Source organism: Lactuca sativa, chromosome 4 (assembly GCF_002870075.4).
Source record: "Lactuca sativa cultivar Salinas chromosome 4, Lsat_Salinas_v11, whole genome shotgun sequence".
In the NCBI taxonomy this organism is placed as follows: Eukaryota; Viridiplantae; Streptophyta; class Magnoliopsida; order Asterales; family Asteraceae; genus Lactuca; species Lactuca sativa.
In genome coordinates, this window is record NC_056626.2 from 80,448,913 (window position 1) to 80,466,527 (window position 17,615).

Consider the following 17,615-nt stretch of genomic DNA (forward strand, 5'->3'; position numbering starts at 1 on the left):
GTTCTAGAATGCTCAATGCTCAACTTTGAACATTGTCACCTTTAGTCCCTACAGTTTCAATTAATTCCTTTAATCCCAAAATTAATTCCAAATTAATTTCTGATTAAATATTAATTAAACAATATGATTTATAATTAATATATTATATTCATAATACATTAATAAATTAATTTATTAACCAAGTAATAAATTAATAAATCATTATTCTCTCTCCAACAATAATCCTATTCAATTGCCATGTTTGAAGGCAACCCAAAAGGAGATTTGCTACTATCAATTCAAGTACATACCAATTATAGTTATGGGCTTAGATACCTAATCCAACAGTTCTGAGGTCTCCATCTGAGATTCATAGTTTTCTTGGTATAACGGGTTACGACCAGAGATTCATTCAGGATTTCTCCAAGATCGCTATTCCTCTAACCCTACTGACCAAGAAGTCGGTGACATTCCGCTGGGGGGGGGGCTGAGAAGAAGGCAGCCTTCGAGACTCTCAGACAACGGTTATACGAGGCACCGATTTTGACGTTGTCAGAGGGCGTCGATGAGTTTATGGTTTACTGTGATGCTTCGATCACGGGCATGGGTGCAGTGCTGATGCAGCGGGGTCATGCGATAGCGTACGCTTCGAGGCAGTTGAAGCCTCATGAGGCGAACTATCCGACGCACGATTTGGAACTAGGGGATGTGGTTTTCGCCCTCAAGATTTGGCGACATTACCTCTATGGGGTTCGTTGTACCATTTACACGGACCACAAGAGCTTAAGGTACCTCATGGATCAGCCGAATCTAAACATGAGACAGCGTCGGTGGTTAGATGTGGTGAAGGAATACGACTGTGAGACCCTTTATTACCCAGGGGAGGCCAATGTGGTGGTTGATGCTCTTAGCTGCAAGGCAGTGGCGGCTCCGATTCGAGATGTATGTCTGAGGATGACAGTGGTTACTTCGTTGCTGGAGTAGATCCAGGAGGCGTAGATCGAGGGTATGAAGGAGGAGTACTGAAAGTGTGATCGGATCATAGGCCAGGTGGCCTCATTTGATTATGACAGTCATGGGTTGTTAACCCTGCATAGGAGGGTCTGGGTTCCGTACTGGGGAGGTGTACGCCAGATTCTAATGGATGAGGCTCACAAGTCCAGATACTCCATCCATCCCAGGGTGACGAAGATGTATCGGGATCTTCACCCTGATTATTGGTGGCCCTAAGTGGGACGTAACATGGTACGTAGAGCAGTGCTTGACTTGCCAGAAATTCAAGGCTGAACACCAGCGACCTCACCGCAAGATGCAACCATTGGATATTCCCATGAGAAGTTGGGCCCAATTTAGAAAATTAGGCCATTAGTAGGCTTGGAAAGATTAGATGGAATTGGGCCTTGGATATGGTCCAAATTACACCAGGGGTAAAATGGTCATTTTACCCTAAGAAGGATTATTGGATTTTGACTAAGTGTTATTGTGATAATGATAGTCGGGGAGTCGCAGGAGCAGCCATTAGAGATTCCTTACTATGAGATTCAACAGTCAGCTTTGTGAGGCGAGTTTTCTCCTATAGGAACGGGTCTAACGCACCAATGTCGGCCCGTTTATGTGTGATAGTAAATTCCAGGATAAGGTCCGTGAAAGAGTCAAAGTATGTTGTAATTAGTCGAAGTTTGTCAAATACTTCATCAATCCGAAGTCAGGCAGTGCCCGATGTAGGTTTATATGTTTCCGAACTTCGGTCTGATGTTGGGGTAAGCCCGAGTATTGTTTGTATGCTTGATGTCTTCGTGATTCTTGCATTTGATGTTTTATATGTTCCGGACTTTAGTCCGATGTCGGGGAAAGCCCAAGGAATGTTTGTATGCTTCCAGATTTCGGTCTGATGTCGGGCGGGGCCCGAGGAATGTTTATATGTTTATGTTATGTGATTGTTTATGTATTTATTGATATGTTATATGTATACCGAGCTTTTCTCAATGCTGGGTGGGGCCTGATGCCGGATTTCGGTCCGATGTCAGGCGGGGCCCGATGCCGAACTTTGGTACGATGTCGGGTAGGGCCCGATGTAGCGGGCAAGGCCCAAGTTATGTGATTATGTGATTATGTGTGGTATGTGGTAGTTTGGGGAGACTTACTAAGTTTTGTGCTGACAGTTTTCAGTTTTAGTTTTAGGTACTTCCGATAGCAAGGGGAAGAGCTCGGAATGACTACAGTGCACACACCATTTTGTTTAGCCTAAGATGTTTTACTCTGATATGTGGACATGTGTTTTAATATGATACTATGATTTGATGCGATGACTTCTGTTTTTGGATGAAATGATTTTGATAAATATGGTTTATTTAATAATTTAAAATGGAAGTTTTTGACCATATTTTTGGGATGTTTCAAGTACACATCTAAATATGTTTTATAATTTTCTAAAACCGAAAATGAAAAATGAATAAGTTTTAACTAAACACGTTTTCCAAAGTTTTGTGGTGTGATTTGCAGTTTGTAATTTTGTCAAACCACAATATACGGTGCGGTTTGCGGTTTTTAATTATAAAATTATGGTTCAAACCGTACCTTACCATATAGAAATATTTGTTAATTGATTGTATACAATAAACCTTATGTGATACAGTAAATCAAACTACTCTATAAAAATACTGGTTGAGATTTCACTATTAGTTGATTATTGCATCATTTGTATCATCCATTATTGTCTCGCCTGTTTTGGAAATTGTTGCAACAGTTGTTTTAATCAATTTGGCACTTTTTAAATATGATAATTACTTCTTAACGATTATGTTTCAGTGCATGATGGTGATAGTATTACAACAAACAAACTGCCAAAGGAAAAGACATGGGGAATGAGAGCAACGTGGGTGTAAAGTGGCAAACAAATTACATTAGCATACATCCTTGATCGGATGCTAAAAGTTTTAAATTTAAAGATCATAAACAGAAATTAAAAGTTTTAAATTTAAAGATCATAAACAAAAATTATATAATATGGATTCTGATTATATTTGTTTTTTGTTCTGTCTTCGTAATATGATTTCGGGTTTTGACTTGATCAATTTTACTAATAAGGACACCGTCCCTCCAAAAGCCCAACATTCATTGGCGGAAGCTATTTTTAGTAAGATTTCCAAGACATGGAAGTTCACTTCAACACAAATATTTGGTAGAAAGTAGTTTTTGAGTATCTAAGGGCACAACATGTTCAGGATTTTCTTATAGTTATTCGTATTGACGGTCTTGGGCTCTTGGGCAATATATGTCACCAGTGGAATATCGTGCTATTCTCAAGAATCGTGATCTGATCATTTTATTTCCAGTTGATGAAACATGTCGTGTTTGTGGCAAGGCATGCTTGGACTCTTTTGGGAAGCATGCAGTTCATTGTAGAGAGCTCACGGGTTTCATGGTACCGACCCGATCTGGTTAGGGATGTTCTTTTCGAAATATTTAGGCGCGATGAGGTTTCTGCTAAGAAAGAGACATGTGAACTTTTTGATTGATCCGTTGGAAGGAAGATCAACACTTAAACCAACTGATGTTATAGTTTTTGGATGGACCGGAGGGAAACATGTATGTATGAATCTAACATGAGTTTCCCTTCTTATAAGCTTGGGAGTAGGGTTTTTACTATGAGGTAAGCTGTTTTAAATGTCATCTCATGCAAAGTAGCGAAACATGAGAAAGCGTGCATGGAAAATCAACATATGTTTATACTTTTTGCATTTGATACTTTTGGTTGATGTTGTAGAGCACCTCAATAGAGTCTAACGTGTCATGCATATTAATGTTATGACCCCGAGATCTATGAATGTCATTTTAAAAGAATAAGTTTTGGAATCCAAAAAAGGATTGCAACCCAACTTTTTTTTCGTTTACCTGCCCGCTATGCTTGTTTAAACCTTTGTGATTAACGAGAAATTTATAAATGAGTGAAAATGATAAAGTTGAAAACATTAAAACGCACGTAAATCGTCCGTTTCAAACCACAATGTAAAACATGGTTTGGAATATATTTTTTTCTTAATCAGTTTACTTGTTGAACCCAAAAAAATTTCCCCAAACCGTTTAAGAGAGACTGTCAAGCTAAAAACCAAAACTATTACATTAAGATTATATTAAGATAATAATATAATATTAAAAATACCATACTTAAAAAAATCTTTATATTTTGATCATATATATGAAAAAATCATCATATTTTGTTGGTGACCGGCATACAGGATAAAAGTATCAAAATATATACAATAACCTTTTTTTATGGCTTGGATAAATAAAATATAAAACTAAATCATTTATACAACCAAAATATAAAAACTTTTCTTAAGATTTTGCTTTAAAAAAAACTATATTTCGGTAACTAAACAAAATCTAAATTTCTTCCCCAACAACAATCCTCAAATTAAAAGTATTATGCGTTTTAAAAAAGTTAGAGGTGTCTTGGTAGAAAAAAATCGAGAAATATTTAAATAAATAAATAGAGGTATTTTTTCTAGAAAAAAAATCATCATCCAACGGCTAGAAATGAAAATTTTCCGTATGTACAATCCGCATGATTACAGCACAATATGGAGCCACGAAGCCAATAAAAAAAATGCCATCACGTTACAAGCCAAGCCAATGAAATGATATCTATCCTCTTATCCATATAGAACCCTAGAAACCAGTAGACAAACACACTGATCAATCAACCAATGCTATTCCTACTCGTCTAAACCTTCAACATATTCGTAAGCAACCATGGCCGGATTACTAGGAACTTCTTCCGCAGCAGCACTACTGAGCTCTCCCTCTATTTCTTCTTCTTCTTCTTCGCCGAAGGCGTCAATTCGTGCTCTATCCTTTAATCCAGGTTTTTATGAGAACTTTTTGTATTTCATTCAAGTTAGTGTCATTCAATCAAAATGTGGGGGTACGTTAAGAGAACTGTAATGGAATTTTCCTTTTGGCATTCTGTTGGTCACGATTCTTCAATTGCGTTTCATCAGTTGTTTCTAATTTTGGGGGTTTCCATGAAATTAGGAGTTCTGTGTATGGAATTTTGAGGGTTTATGAATGAAATGGGGTGACTGGCTCAATAATTTTAGAGAAACATATAGTAAAATTACCAGTGTAGCTTTACAGTTTCGCAAAACATTTACTCTGCTATGGAGTGAAATCTTTGCTCTTAATACTTCACTCTCATTCCTTTTTCTTTGGAATTTGAAAGATTTTTCATGAATCAGAACGATTGTTCATGATGATTTTTCCATTGGTTAGAGAAGACTGAGTTGTGAATTTAGAGATCTCCTTGGAATGTTGAGCTGGATCTCGTATTTTCGGTTTTAAACCTCGTTGTCTTCTATGTTTGGATCTTCACGATAGTATTTGTGTGTTTTATATGAGGCATTATAAAACCAAAACCTAATGCTCGAGCATTCATGTTATGGCAGGTCATACTCAAGGCAGAAGGTTTTATGGAGGTATTGGACTCCCATCGAAGAAAGGAAGGTCTCATTTTTCAATCTCAAATGTTGCCACTGAAATCAGCCCAGCCCAAGAACAGGTACACTGTTTCCCACTTCCGTTTTATCGCAATTAGTTGGTTATCTATCTTTGTTAACCATAGAAATGAAGCAGTTCATTTTCCATTAAATGGAATTGGTACACTTTCATCTGATTTAGAACATACACCTTGAATCGATATAAACCTAATCTCCTGACCTTTTAAGCTTTTGAGAATAGTACTAGTGAGTAGTGCCAACAGGAATGCAGTCTAGGTGTTCGATGAAATGTCTTTAAATCTTGCATATGTATTTTTTTATACTAATAAATACAAGGCACAGGCACAGAAGCTCTCAAAGGAAAACCAAAGACCAGTGTATCCATTTGCAGCAATAGTCGGACAAGACGAGATGAAACTCTGCCTTCTATTAAACGTAATCGACCCAAAAATCGGCGGAGTCATGATCATGGGAGACAGAGGAACCGGAAAATCCACAACCGTCCGATCACTCGTCGATCTCCTCCCCGAAATCACCGTCGTCGCCGCCGACCCCTTCAACTCCGACCCAGAAGACCCCGAATCAATGGGCATGGAAGTCCGAGAAAAACTAATCAAAGGCGAACAACTCCCAACCCTAAAAGTCAAAATCAACATGGTTGACCTCCCATTAGGAGCCACCGAAGACCGCGTATGTGGCACCATCGACATCGAAAAAGCCCTCACCGAAGGAGTCAAAGCATTCGAACCCGGTCTTCTCGCGAAAGCCAACCGCGGGATTTTATACGTCGATGAAGTAAATCTTTTGGATGATCATTTAGTCGACGTGCTTCTCGATTCTGCGGCTTCAGGGTGGAACACAGTCGAACGTGAAGGAATATCGATTTCGCATCCCGCGCGTTTCATCCTCATCGGATCGGGAAACCCCGAAGAAGGTGAACTCCGACCGCAACTTCTCGATCGATTTGGGATGCACGCACAAGTGGGAACGGTGCGTGACGCGGAACTTAGGGTTAAAATTGTGGAGGAGAGAGCGCGATTTGATAAAAACCCTAAGGAGTTTAGGGAAACGTATAAAGCGGATCAAGAGAAGCTTCAAGAGCAGATAACGGCTGCGAGGAGTTGTTTATCGGAAGTGGTGATTGATCATGAACTTAGGGTTAAGATTTCGAAAGTGTGTGCGGAGTTGAATGTTGATGGGTTGCGGGGTGATATTGTGACGAATAGGGCGGCGAAAGCTTTGGCGGCGTTGAAGGGGCGGGATACGGTGACGTCGGAGGATATTGCGGTTGTGATTCCGAATTGTTTGAGACACAGGTTGAGGAAGGATCCATTGGAGTCGATTGATTCGGGGTTGCTTGTTATTGAGAAGTTTTATGAGGTTTTTAGCTGAAGGAGATGAATTTTGTATGTGTATTTGTGATTGATTCTTTTTGGTTTACATGTGATTCGACTCTATATGGTACGTTTTGATAAATGTAGATTCGTTTAATGAGAGTTATCTACTAGTTGTTCTAACTTTTGATATGAGATAATGTATGCTGTTATTGTTCAACTTCAGTATAACTTGCCAATTACAAAGCGTGAGGTTACTTCATATATGTTGATTCATGTAGTATACATGACAATAAGTAATACATACAAATACGTACACTACCAATAAGGAGTTTCAAGTAAGAAGCTAAATTATTTTCAAGATATCTTCATGGAATGGGATGTATAATGGGGTTTAGCAAGATAGAAAATTTGTCTATTATATCTTGAATCGTTTGAGGATGCTACAAGAAATACACGACATGTGTTGGAGTTGAGAAAATGTTTAACATATAAACATATTATTATTCACTTATATATTTCTAAACAGAACATATCCACATCTTTCATATTTTCACAATAGCTTAATAAATTACAAAACATATCCACATCTTTCATATTTTTATAAATTATATACTATAGTAGGTCGTGTGTTTTTTTATTTTATTTTTATGGATATCACTTGGTTTTAACTTCCTCTTTATAATATTTTCGTATTGAAATATACATGTATGGTATTTAATTCTTAATTTCGACAAAGAAAACTGTTTTAATTAATAAACTGAATATGTACATTTAAAAAAACTCTTAACTTTTAAATTTTATAATTTTCAAAATGTCACATTATACTGTAACATAAAGTAAAATCACATAAATTTTAAATATGAAAACCATCTATCAATAACAAAAACAGTTATAAGTTAATAAATAATAATGTCACATTAAATTTGAAATTATATTATTCATAAAACCAAAATAGTTGGTATTAAACCCAAAAAGAAAGAGGACCGGGGTTAGGTCTGTACTCTTTTGTTTCGTCCCACATGGATGCGAAGGGTTAAAGAAAGCCGGTATAAATAGAACAGAGAGGGAAGAAGAAGCACGACCTTACTTGAACAGGATCTGTTCTATAGGCTCGTACCTCTGTATTCTTGATTCCTAAGAAGACAGAAACCCATGTCTGGTTGATGAACCACGACCATGTAGCCAGAGCGTGATTAACAGAGCTTCATGGTCTCGGCTATGGCTCAGTAGATGATCGTTGCCAATCCATCTGATGGGTCCTGGCATGGCTACATGGTTGTCTGACAGACAATCTCTTTCTTTTTGGTCTGGTGATGTTTGACGAAATTCTTTTTGGCTAAATTGGAGATGCAGAGCAAGTGTTCGATGAAATGCCCTGAAAAAGATTAATGTATTCTATTCTACCTGCCATGACTCTTAGAGGTAAGCTAAAAAGCTGATGTCTGAACAATTTTGTGCAAAAGACACTTACTTTGTATTCTCCTGTTCTATTTTATGATTGATGGGTTTGTGTCTGGTTAGTGGAATATGAAATGTTGTGGAGCTATATGGAAAATGTGGCCAAATTAGAGATGCATAGCATGTGTTTGATGAAATGCCTGAATGAAATTACTTTATTTTATTCTTCTGTCAATGTTATATACTTATGTTTTATGTTACTTTAAAGGGTTGTGTCTAAACATTTTTATACAAAGGATACTCTCTGTATGTTGCTGGGCTATTTTATGATTGATGGGTTTATCAAAAATAGTAGAATTCTTTGGTGCAAAACTGCAAGTTGATCATGATCTTGATGTTAAGATATCAAGAGTTGGTGCAAAATAGTAGAATTCTTTTGTAAATGTGTTAATTTTATTCTTTTGACAGCTTTGTTTCATGGTCAATAACTCAATATCGTTGCTATTTTTATTATTTTACAACATGTGAAAAATTCAAATCAGGTAGTCAGGTACCAATAATCTCATAAATGATCAGGTTGGAACACTATTTCCAAGTTAATTGACATATGATGTGCATAAAAAAAATACATAACATAAAATAAAACACTTTTACATCTGCCACAGACAATTTATTTGATACAAATAAGCTTGCAAGTTTATCTTTGATTCGACTTCTATCACGTTTCTATAAATTTTTGCTCAATGATTCCAGGAACATTATTAGAACTTGAGTGGTTTTTGTGCCAGAATTTAGACGCCCTTTCTTGAAATTCCGGTGGTCGCCGGAAAACGAGGGAGGCGGCAGCTATCAAGATTCCGGCGGTTAGAGCCCATATCACATACACCCTGTTATTTGTTTTATGAGAAAAATAGTGAAGCAAGTATTTGTCTCCCCTATGTTCTTTCTCTTCATGTCGTCTGTTTTCATCCTTGAGAAACATTTCTAAAGGAGCATAGAATATGGATTCCACTTCTCCAACATTTGGAAGCGGATTAAATGCTTGTTTATCCCATAGGATACCCATCACTGGAACTACTGTGATATTCTTCTGCAATTACAATCAAATAGTTGACTATATGTTAAAAACGACTACATAAAAGCTATTGGGATTCTTACAAATCGTTATTTCATAACAAAACAGATAACAAAAGTTTATTTAAAGCAAACACATTTAGCTCCTATTTGCACAATTTCCAAATAAAATTCAACATCTAATTCATATCGAAATAAAAACTGGAGAAAATAATCTTACCTTGGTTACAAACGGTTCAAGAACAGCAATAACATCTACAAGGGTGGGATCCAAGCCAATTTCCTCCTCAGCTTCCCTCAATGCGGTTCGAATATCATCTGTATCCTCTTCGTCCGTTCTACCTCCAGGCAACGACACTTCCCCTGCAAAATGAACACATTTCAAGGTTTCAATTTCATTAAGGCATTTCATCGAACATTGCATGACTTTCTTTACCAGAGTGAGATGACAGCTTTGATGATCGTTGGGTTAAAATAACATAGATGTCATCTCCTTCCTCGAATAAACATATCAGAACTGCAGCTCGGTTGGGTCTTTTGGATCTTTCGGATTGACCAATTGAGGGGTCATCTGAAATTGGGAAAACAGACTTTGATTGACGAAATCGTTGAGACAATTCCAATAGCTTCTGTGATCTTCTAAAGTTATTGGAATCCATGAACAATATTCAATCCAATTAACGTATGCCGGTAAGTTAGATCATATATGGGTTAATGGTCAACGTTGGTGTAATTTAAAATAGAGACCAGATCTTATTTATTGTTAAAAAAATGCAAACTTGGTATGGGTTAATAGTCAACTGCCAGATCTTATTTAACAACTTATTTATTGTTAAAAAAAAGGCAAATTTGGTATGGGTTAATAGTCAACTGCGAGATTTAATGAACAACTTATTTATTGTTGAAAAAAGACGCAAATTTGGTATGGGTTAATACTTATAGTCAACTGCCAGATCTTATTTTTGTTAAAAAAAAAAAAAAAAGACAAAATTGTAAATTTGATCCATTTGCATAAAACTATGGATACAGTTTTGCATAAAACTGTGGATAGAGTCTAAAACGTTTTCAATATGTATGAAAAGTTTAAAACCAAAAATATTTCATGTTTTTTGTCATAAAATTAACAAAATTCTCATGGTTTTGATCCTTGAAAAACCTGAAAGGACGGTTAAGTCCTTTTAACTTCTTTTTTATATTTTTATATATTTTTTAATAATTTATTAATTAAAAATAAAAATAAAAGAATTGGACTCTCTCTCTCTCTCAAAAAAAAAAAAAAAAAACACCCGTTCAATTCCCCCACCCCATCATCATCATCTTCTTGTTGTTTCTCACCTACACGCACCATAAGAGAAAATAAACCTTTATTATTTTTTTTTTAATTCTCCTAAATTCGAAATAGCATTCTGTGAGCCATTTTTGAGTTTCAGTTGTCCGAGGCGCCTATCTTTTGATGTGAAGATAAGGTAATAATGGAGGCAATGACGATGGTGGTTCGTTGGATTTCATGTTGCTGATTTCAGGTATGTATCGCATCAAATCTGCTTTACCAAACATTTATCATTGTTTCTTCTCTTCTAAATCGATCTTTGTGTTTAGTATTACACCTTTGTGTTTAGTATTGCTCTGATCAGTCTTTTGTCAAGTTGTGGGTCTTCATTATTTGATATCACCATTTTCCTGTATGCTCTGATTTTTTTTTTCTTTATTGAGCTTGCTTTTCTACCAGGATCGTAAATGGAGTTCCTTAAAGTGAAACGGGGAAGGAACACCCACATCGGGTTTTGTACCCCAAGATATTTGTGTAACATCCTGTTTTGATAAGTTTCTTATTTTGGGATTGTGGACAATAAATGAATCAAGTAAAGGCCTTGGGCTTCAAAGGAATGGGTTTATACCCCCATTGGATTTTGATAATATTCGTTACGCGATCCAAGTCCTTGGGTTGTGTTGGAGTCAAAGGGGCAAAACGGGAAAAGTGATGTTTCAGACTTCTTGCATGAAATATCGATTTTTGTTCGAGAAGTTTTTAGTCCAAGATATTTAGATAATATTGTGGGGCTCCTCAACATATTTTAGTGGATATAAAGATTGTCGAAATCGAAGTTGAAATGAAGAAGTTATGACCATTTGAAGTTAGGACGGTTTTGGGTTAAGCCACGTACGTTGGGTGTACGGGAAAGTACGTCGAGCGTACTAGGGCATCCCTGAGTACGCTAGGCGTACGCGATCAGTGCCCAAAACCTATTTGTGTGGTTTGAGCCCTATTTAAGCTCCTTAACTTCCCCAGACCCATTCCATTCTTAGCCTCCACCTCTCCAATACCCTCCCTTGAAAACCCTAATCCTAGTTTGAGCCTTTTGAGCAAAAAAATGTGTGCTTTGGAGTGTTCTTGGTGCATCTTGGAGAAGAATGAGCTATTTGGAGAAGTGTTGGTTTCATTGGAGTTGTAGATCTAAATTTTGTTCACCTTGATCTTTCTTCTAGAGGTATAAAGTTTGAAACTTGATGGTGCATTTGATAGATCTAGCTAGTCTTGGGTGTTACGAGCTTTTGGTGACTTTAGTGCATAAAGTTTAGATCTTGAAATTTTGTGACCTTGTTATGGATAGAATTGGAAATTTTATCCATCTAAACATCATATTGATTCAAATCTAAAGGCTTGAGACTTGGACTTAATGGATTAAGTTGGAAAAGATGCACTTTTGGTCCCTTTGAGACTTAAAGACTAGATCTTGGTTGGTTGGACCATTCTAATGGATAAAGTTGGAAACTTTATCCATTATGGAGTTATTAGGAACCATAAAAATGAAATCTTGGAACTTAGTCCTTCCCCATGCATGTGTTAGGATAGCATAATGGATTAAGAAGTTAGGGTTTGTTGGTATTAAGCACTTCTAGCCATGCAAAGTCATAAAGTTGGAAACTTTATGACTTATAATGTCATTTTGGGCTTAGATCTGGATTTGGACGTAAGGAATTGATGGATTAAGTTCTTAATAAGAAGTTGAGGTGACCAAGTGCGTACGTTGGGCGTACCAAATGGTACGACGTGCGTATGCGGTCAAGCCCTCAACTTCTTGGTCAAAAGGAGTATGCCCCATGTATATTTGAGTACGCCCAACGTACTCGACTGGGTTGACTCGGCTAGTTTGTTGACTTTGACCTTTTGACCATGGTTAACCTAAGGGTAGTTTGGGTATTTTAGTTCTTTTGGGATTATTAACTAAACTTAAGGTCACTGTTTAGGCGATCAGTAGAGTTGGTGTTGGAGTTGTACTCGGTGTTGTGTACTTTTCTACTACTCGTCGAACTAAGAGGTGAGTTTTCCTCACTGTACCTGTGGGTCGAAGGCACTAATGTCAGCCCACTAGATTATGTTTCCTGGTTATAGGATTGTACTATGCTAGTATATGACTAATTAGTAGATTTGCATGATTATATGCAGTTGTTGGTTATATGTTTATGTTTATCTGTTACATATACAGCATATTGTGGTTGGGTTGAGGCGGTCTGGCTTTGTACTGAATGCCAAGACACCTGGGGTGGTCCAGATAGATTGTAGGCCCTTCGAGGCGGTCCAGTCAGGATGAAGGCCCGGAGAGCGGTTCGGATAGGTTGTAGGCCCTACGAGGCGGTCATGCCGAATGTTGTAGGCCCAGCGAGGCATTCTAGTCAGGTCGAAGGCTCATATTTGCATGCTATTGTTTGTTGTGTTGTGTGATAGAGTTAATTAAGATTTGGCCTACAGTTTCAGTTTATCGTTTCAGGTACTTCAGAAGATCGTGGGAAAGCAAAAGCATGATCGTGCACATCTTCCCGTTTTTATGACATTGAATCTCGGGATACTTTGATTTTAAATAATACTTTTGAAACAATGGTTTTGTAAACACTTTACGGATGAATTGGGTTGTTTTTGAAAAGTTTAAGTTTCTATGATTTTTTGGTCGTTACAATTTGTAACGCCCGCAGATCCGGGCTAGTCAATTTAGAATCGATAAGCGTTGAAAATTACTTTCTGATGGAAGATTATTCAGAAGGAGTAATCTAAACTAAGTTGTAGTATTCGTGATAAGTATTCCGAATATATAAAGAATGACGAAATCTGAGTTATAACGAAGAAGTTATGACATGTCGAAGTTTCGCGACAGAACCGGCACGACACAGCGCGGCGTAAATAGTGAATTTACGATAGAGCGATATTTGGCCTTAGCAATCTAAACGCAATTCGTGGAATACGTTAAACTGAGAGTGTGCATAAAATGAACGTCTAAATCTGACTTCCTATGAGGAAGTTATGATTTTTCGAAGTTTCGAATTAGCGGTATGCAGCCCAAAGTTCGAATATGAGATCAAGTGGTTTCTAGCCGAAACGATCTAAACGAGAATCGAAAATCTCGTCAATAGTAGTCCAACGGTAAAAAGACAGACGAAAATGGACGTCGGATGAAGAAGATATGAATTTTTAACGGACTTTTCCTGTCCCGGCCTGTTAAAAATATAATAATAAAAATAAAGTCAAAATTAGCCAACGGAGTCTAAATGAAAGTTGTAGAGCATAGTCTCACCTACGCATGGATATAAAGAACGTAAAAAACGAAGCTTGTATGCGAAAGATACTAATTTTTGAAGTTTGGAAATGCGGAGTACGCCCAGCGTACTCATGGTTCATGGTTTGGGTTGGGCCACGTCGCCCTACACTACCACTCGAGTGCCCCCGGGTCTGTAAGCAGTGACACATTCGGTCTGATCTGCCTAGTACGCCCAGCGTACTCATGGTTCATTATCCGGGTTGGGCCACGTCGCCCTACTCCACCACTCGTGTGCCCCCAGGTCCGTAAGCAGTGACGCATTCAGTCTGATCTGCTTAGTACGCCCAGCATACTCGTGGTTCATGGTCTGGGTTGGGCCACGTCACCCTAGTCCACCACTCGAGTGCCCCCGGGTCCGTAAGCAGTGACACATTTGGTCTAATTTGCTTAGTACGCCTAGCGTACTCGATGTACGCCCAACGTCCTGCTTGTAGAGATAGTACGCCCAACGTATTTTGAAGTTACGCCCAACGTAATCGCAGGGATCAAACCCTATAAATAGAACTCAAGGGCTGCCAAGTTTTGTTGCTCATTTCTTTTCTCTCACTTCTTATTCTCTCGTTTTACGTGCAAAATATACCCACAAAGCCCCGGTATCAATCCCGACACTCGAAGTAAGTCCCGAAGCCTCGAATATCCCGAGAAATAGAGTTGTCAAGCCGAAATTACGCCCGCGAGAAGCTCGGTTTTTGGAAGATATCCCGGTTTCATCGAAGATTATTATTTTAAGAGTCGTAGTGTTGTCCGAGCATCGTCTTATCAAGTGAGTGCATATTCCCTTTCATGAACATGGTTTTAATACAAGTATTGTTTGAATGTATTAAATATATGTTTTGTGTGAGTTATTTGATGATGTTTGAATTGTGCGTTAAAGAACATACATGATTGTTTATGATAATATCAAGTTAAAGAGTAAACTTAAGGTTTGTTATAATGGTTATGGGGTAGTATCTCTTTATAAGTACGAGCTAGATATATACGGAGAATTGAACTTTGACATGTGTCATTGATCCGAAAGCATGGATTAGACATGGTTATTCGTCCCTAGTCCGAGAGTATGGATTGGAGTGAGTTAATTGTCATTAATCTAGGAGTATGGATTAAGACTTAGTCAGTTGTCATTGATGCGGGAGTATGGATTAAGACATAGTCAGTTGTCCTTAGTCCGGGAGTATGGACATGACATAGAATCTGTCATTAGTCCGGGAGTATTGATTTAGACATAGACCAATTGTCCCTTATTCGGGAGTATGGAATGGGCACAATTATAGACTCGAGAATATGGATTAGATCCGGGAGTAAGAGTTAAAATTTAAGGTCCAAGGGTATGGTTAGTCTCGTTGAGAGGATTGACGGGGTGGGGTAAGAGTTGGTTATATATATGGAGAAAATTTTATATTGTGTAAATTCTAAATTATATATATGTTATAACATTGTGGGATTGAAACCCCTATGTACTCACCATGTTTTCCAAACTTGACCCACTTAGTTTTCTTTGTATCACAAGTAGTGGCACAAGAGCATAAGTTGGTTGACATGATGAGAGATTTTGGATTATAGATAAGTAGTTATAAATACCTGTTGTAAGTTCTATTTTATACTGTTTATTCTTTTGGTCTGTATGACATCCCGAGATTTTGTTATTTAATGAAAATACATTTCTTTAAAGAAATGTTTTGATAAATTCTTATCACGTTTTGTTTTGGTAACAAATTCCGCAATAGTTTTCTTTAAAAGATTACTCTGATTTTAAAGCAAAGCATAAACAAACCAGTATTTTCTGGCCGTGAAATTGGGGGATGTCACAGTTGGTATCAGAGCATTAGTTTAAGCGAACTATGAATTTTTAGGATTTCTAGACTTAAACTTAGAATGCTAAGTGATGATCATGAGATGAGTGTCTACCATATTTTAGACAAGAGCACTAGTATATTTTAGGAAAGATGCTTAAAATGCTTTTATGTGCTAAATGCTATATGTTTGACATATATGAAATTGTTTATTCGGATCTATGGTCTGTTGCCGACCGGATCTGGAAACCTTATGTGTTTAGGATTCTAAGCATACGACTACGATATTAGAACTAGCATGTAAACATTTCAGAGTGATAAGGATGATTTGAATATCTATCGTGAATGTGGATCTAAGTTCACCTTTTTAGGTGTATAGATAAGAAATTGCAAGAACCAGAAGTGGAGTTGGAAACGCAAACAAAAACAGGAATGAACCACATGTGATTGAGCAAGTGGCTGTTGTAGCAGTAGCACCTAAACCAATCACAATGGCTGGAGTGTGAGCCATGATTCAAGCCATGATGGCTGAACAAAGGGAGGAAATGAGACAATTGTTACTGAACAACAGGAGTGAACCTTCAATACCTGTTGAACAACCAGAATTAAATAATGGTCAGTCAGAGGAGGGAAATTACAGTAGATCTGTTGGTCAGACTAAACTGCTGGTGGATAGGAGGAATAATCAAGAAGAAGGAATTAAGAGAAATGGATGCAAGTAAAAAGATTTTATGACTTGCAAGCCATCAACTTTCACTGGAAAAGAAGATCCCGTCGGAGTAATGGATTGGATCTCAAAAATGGAATTAGCCTTTATGACACGTGGTTTCAAAGGCAAGTTACAAACCATATTTGCAGTGCGTCAGTTCAAAGGTGGCGCTGTTCGCTGGTGGAACACTCCCGGGAAGACCCTAAGCCCTAACGATCCACTGCAACTGACTTGGGCAGAGTTCTTGGTGCAATTCAAGCGCAAGTTCTGCTCGGCCCAAAATCTGCTAGAGTTGGAGAACAAATTTCTGATATTGAAGAAAGACAGCATGTCAGTTGATGAATACACTAATGCCTTCACAGACAAGATGGGGTTTTCTTTGCACATCGTCCCAGACGAGCTGACAAAAGTTGACCGGTACGCAAAGGGACTCCCATGGGAGTATGCGGTGCCAGTGCGTCAGACACTTACTCTGGAGGTAGATATTTGGGCTGCCAAGTCTGTTGAAGAAATGATTAAGGGAAGAACCGCCAGCAAGGTTGAAGTGTTGGATTAGTGTCTAAGTCCATAACTATTTTGATATGTACTTGACCCGATGGTGCATGGTCCTTTTGGGTTGCCTTCACCAAAGCAACTTGATTGGAGAAATAAATAGAGAGAGAGGTTATTATGATTTATTAATATGTTATAAGGATAATATATTAAAGGAGAAATCATATTTGTTTAATTAATATTGGTCAATAATTAATTAAGAATTAATTTTGTGATCAAGTTTAATTAATTAAACTAGAGGGCTGAATTGTAATTATGTGATAGTTACAAAATAAGGTAAGGATTATCTTATATATATGGTGAACGAATTTGAGGTGTAAATCCCTTAGAATTCGACTAGGATAAGGATTTCTAGGACTTATCTTATGGTTGCTTGGTGGGCAAGCAACTAGATAAGGATAAGGACTAAAACCCTAATCTTTACACCTATATAAACCCCCTAAGGGTCATGAATTCGAGTATGCCTTCCCAAGAGGTCCTAAGGACGAATTCTAACCTCCCTCCTCTCTCTTTATACCTTCTCCACTTGCTTATGGTGTTTGTAAGCCATTAAAGGAGTGACACTTGTGACTCTCAGCTTTCCAAGGTCAATTCAAGGAGGAATTGGATTGTTATTGCTATATAACAATCAAGGTATGTTCTTAAACCTAATTACATGTGAATTCTAATTTCCATATGCTAGAATT

The 17,615-nt window shown here is 37.6% G+C and overlaps 2 protein-coding genes, 1 long non-coding RNA gene and 1 other non-coding gene across 4 annotated transcripts; 3 read left to right on the plus strand and 1 right to left on the minus strand.

The window, feature by feature from the left end:
• The first annotated feature begins 4,598 nt into the window (after positions 1-4,598).
• On the plus strand, positions 4,599-6,994 carry LOC111884594 (magnesium-chelatase subunit ChlI, chloroplastic). Its single transcript, XM_023880907.3, has 3 exons — positions 4,599-4,846; positions 5,427-5,539; positions 5,820-6,994. Exons 1-3 carry the CDS (start codon positions 4,735-4,737, stop codon positions 6,867-6,869), a joined length of 1,275 nt encoding a protein of 424 aa, XP_023736675.1. The 5' UTR covers positions 4,599-4,734; the 3' UTR covers positions 6,870-6,994.
• Positions 6,995-7,696: 702 nt separating this feature from the next.
• Positions 7,697-9,251, plus strand: LOC122197321 (uncharacterized). Its single transcript, XR_006190459.2, has 2 exons — positions 7,697-8,236; positions 8,966-9,251. It is a non-coding gene; the product is annotated as an uncharacterized LOC122197321 (long non-coding RNA).
• LOC111885632 (small nucleolar RNA U3) lies at positions 7,892-8,104 on the plus strand. The gene has a single exon (XR_002848167.1). It is a non-coding gene; the product is annotated as a small nucleolar RNA U3 (small nucleolar RNA).
• LOC111884606 (nudix hydrolase 11) lies at positions 8,743-10,010 on the minus strand. The gene is made up of 3 exons (XM_023880914.3): positions 9,723-10,010; positions 9,507-9,649; positions 8,743-9,302 (listed from the first exon to the last, which is right to left on the minus strand). Exons 1-3 carry the CDS (start codon positions 9,943-9,945, stop codon positions 8,931-8,933), a joined length of 738 nt encoding a protein of 245 aa, XP_023736682.1. The 5' UTR covers positions 9,946-10,010; the 3' UTR covers positions 8,743-8,930.
• Positions 10,011-17,615: the final 7,605 nt, after the last annotated feature.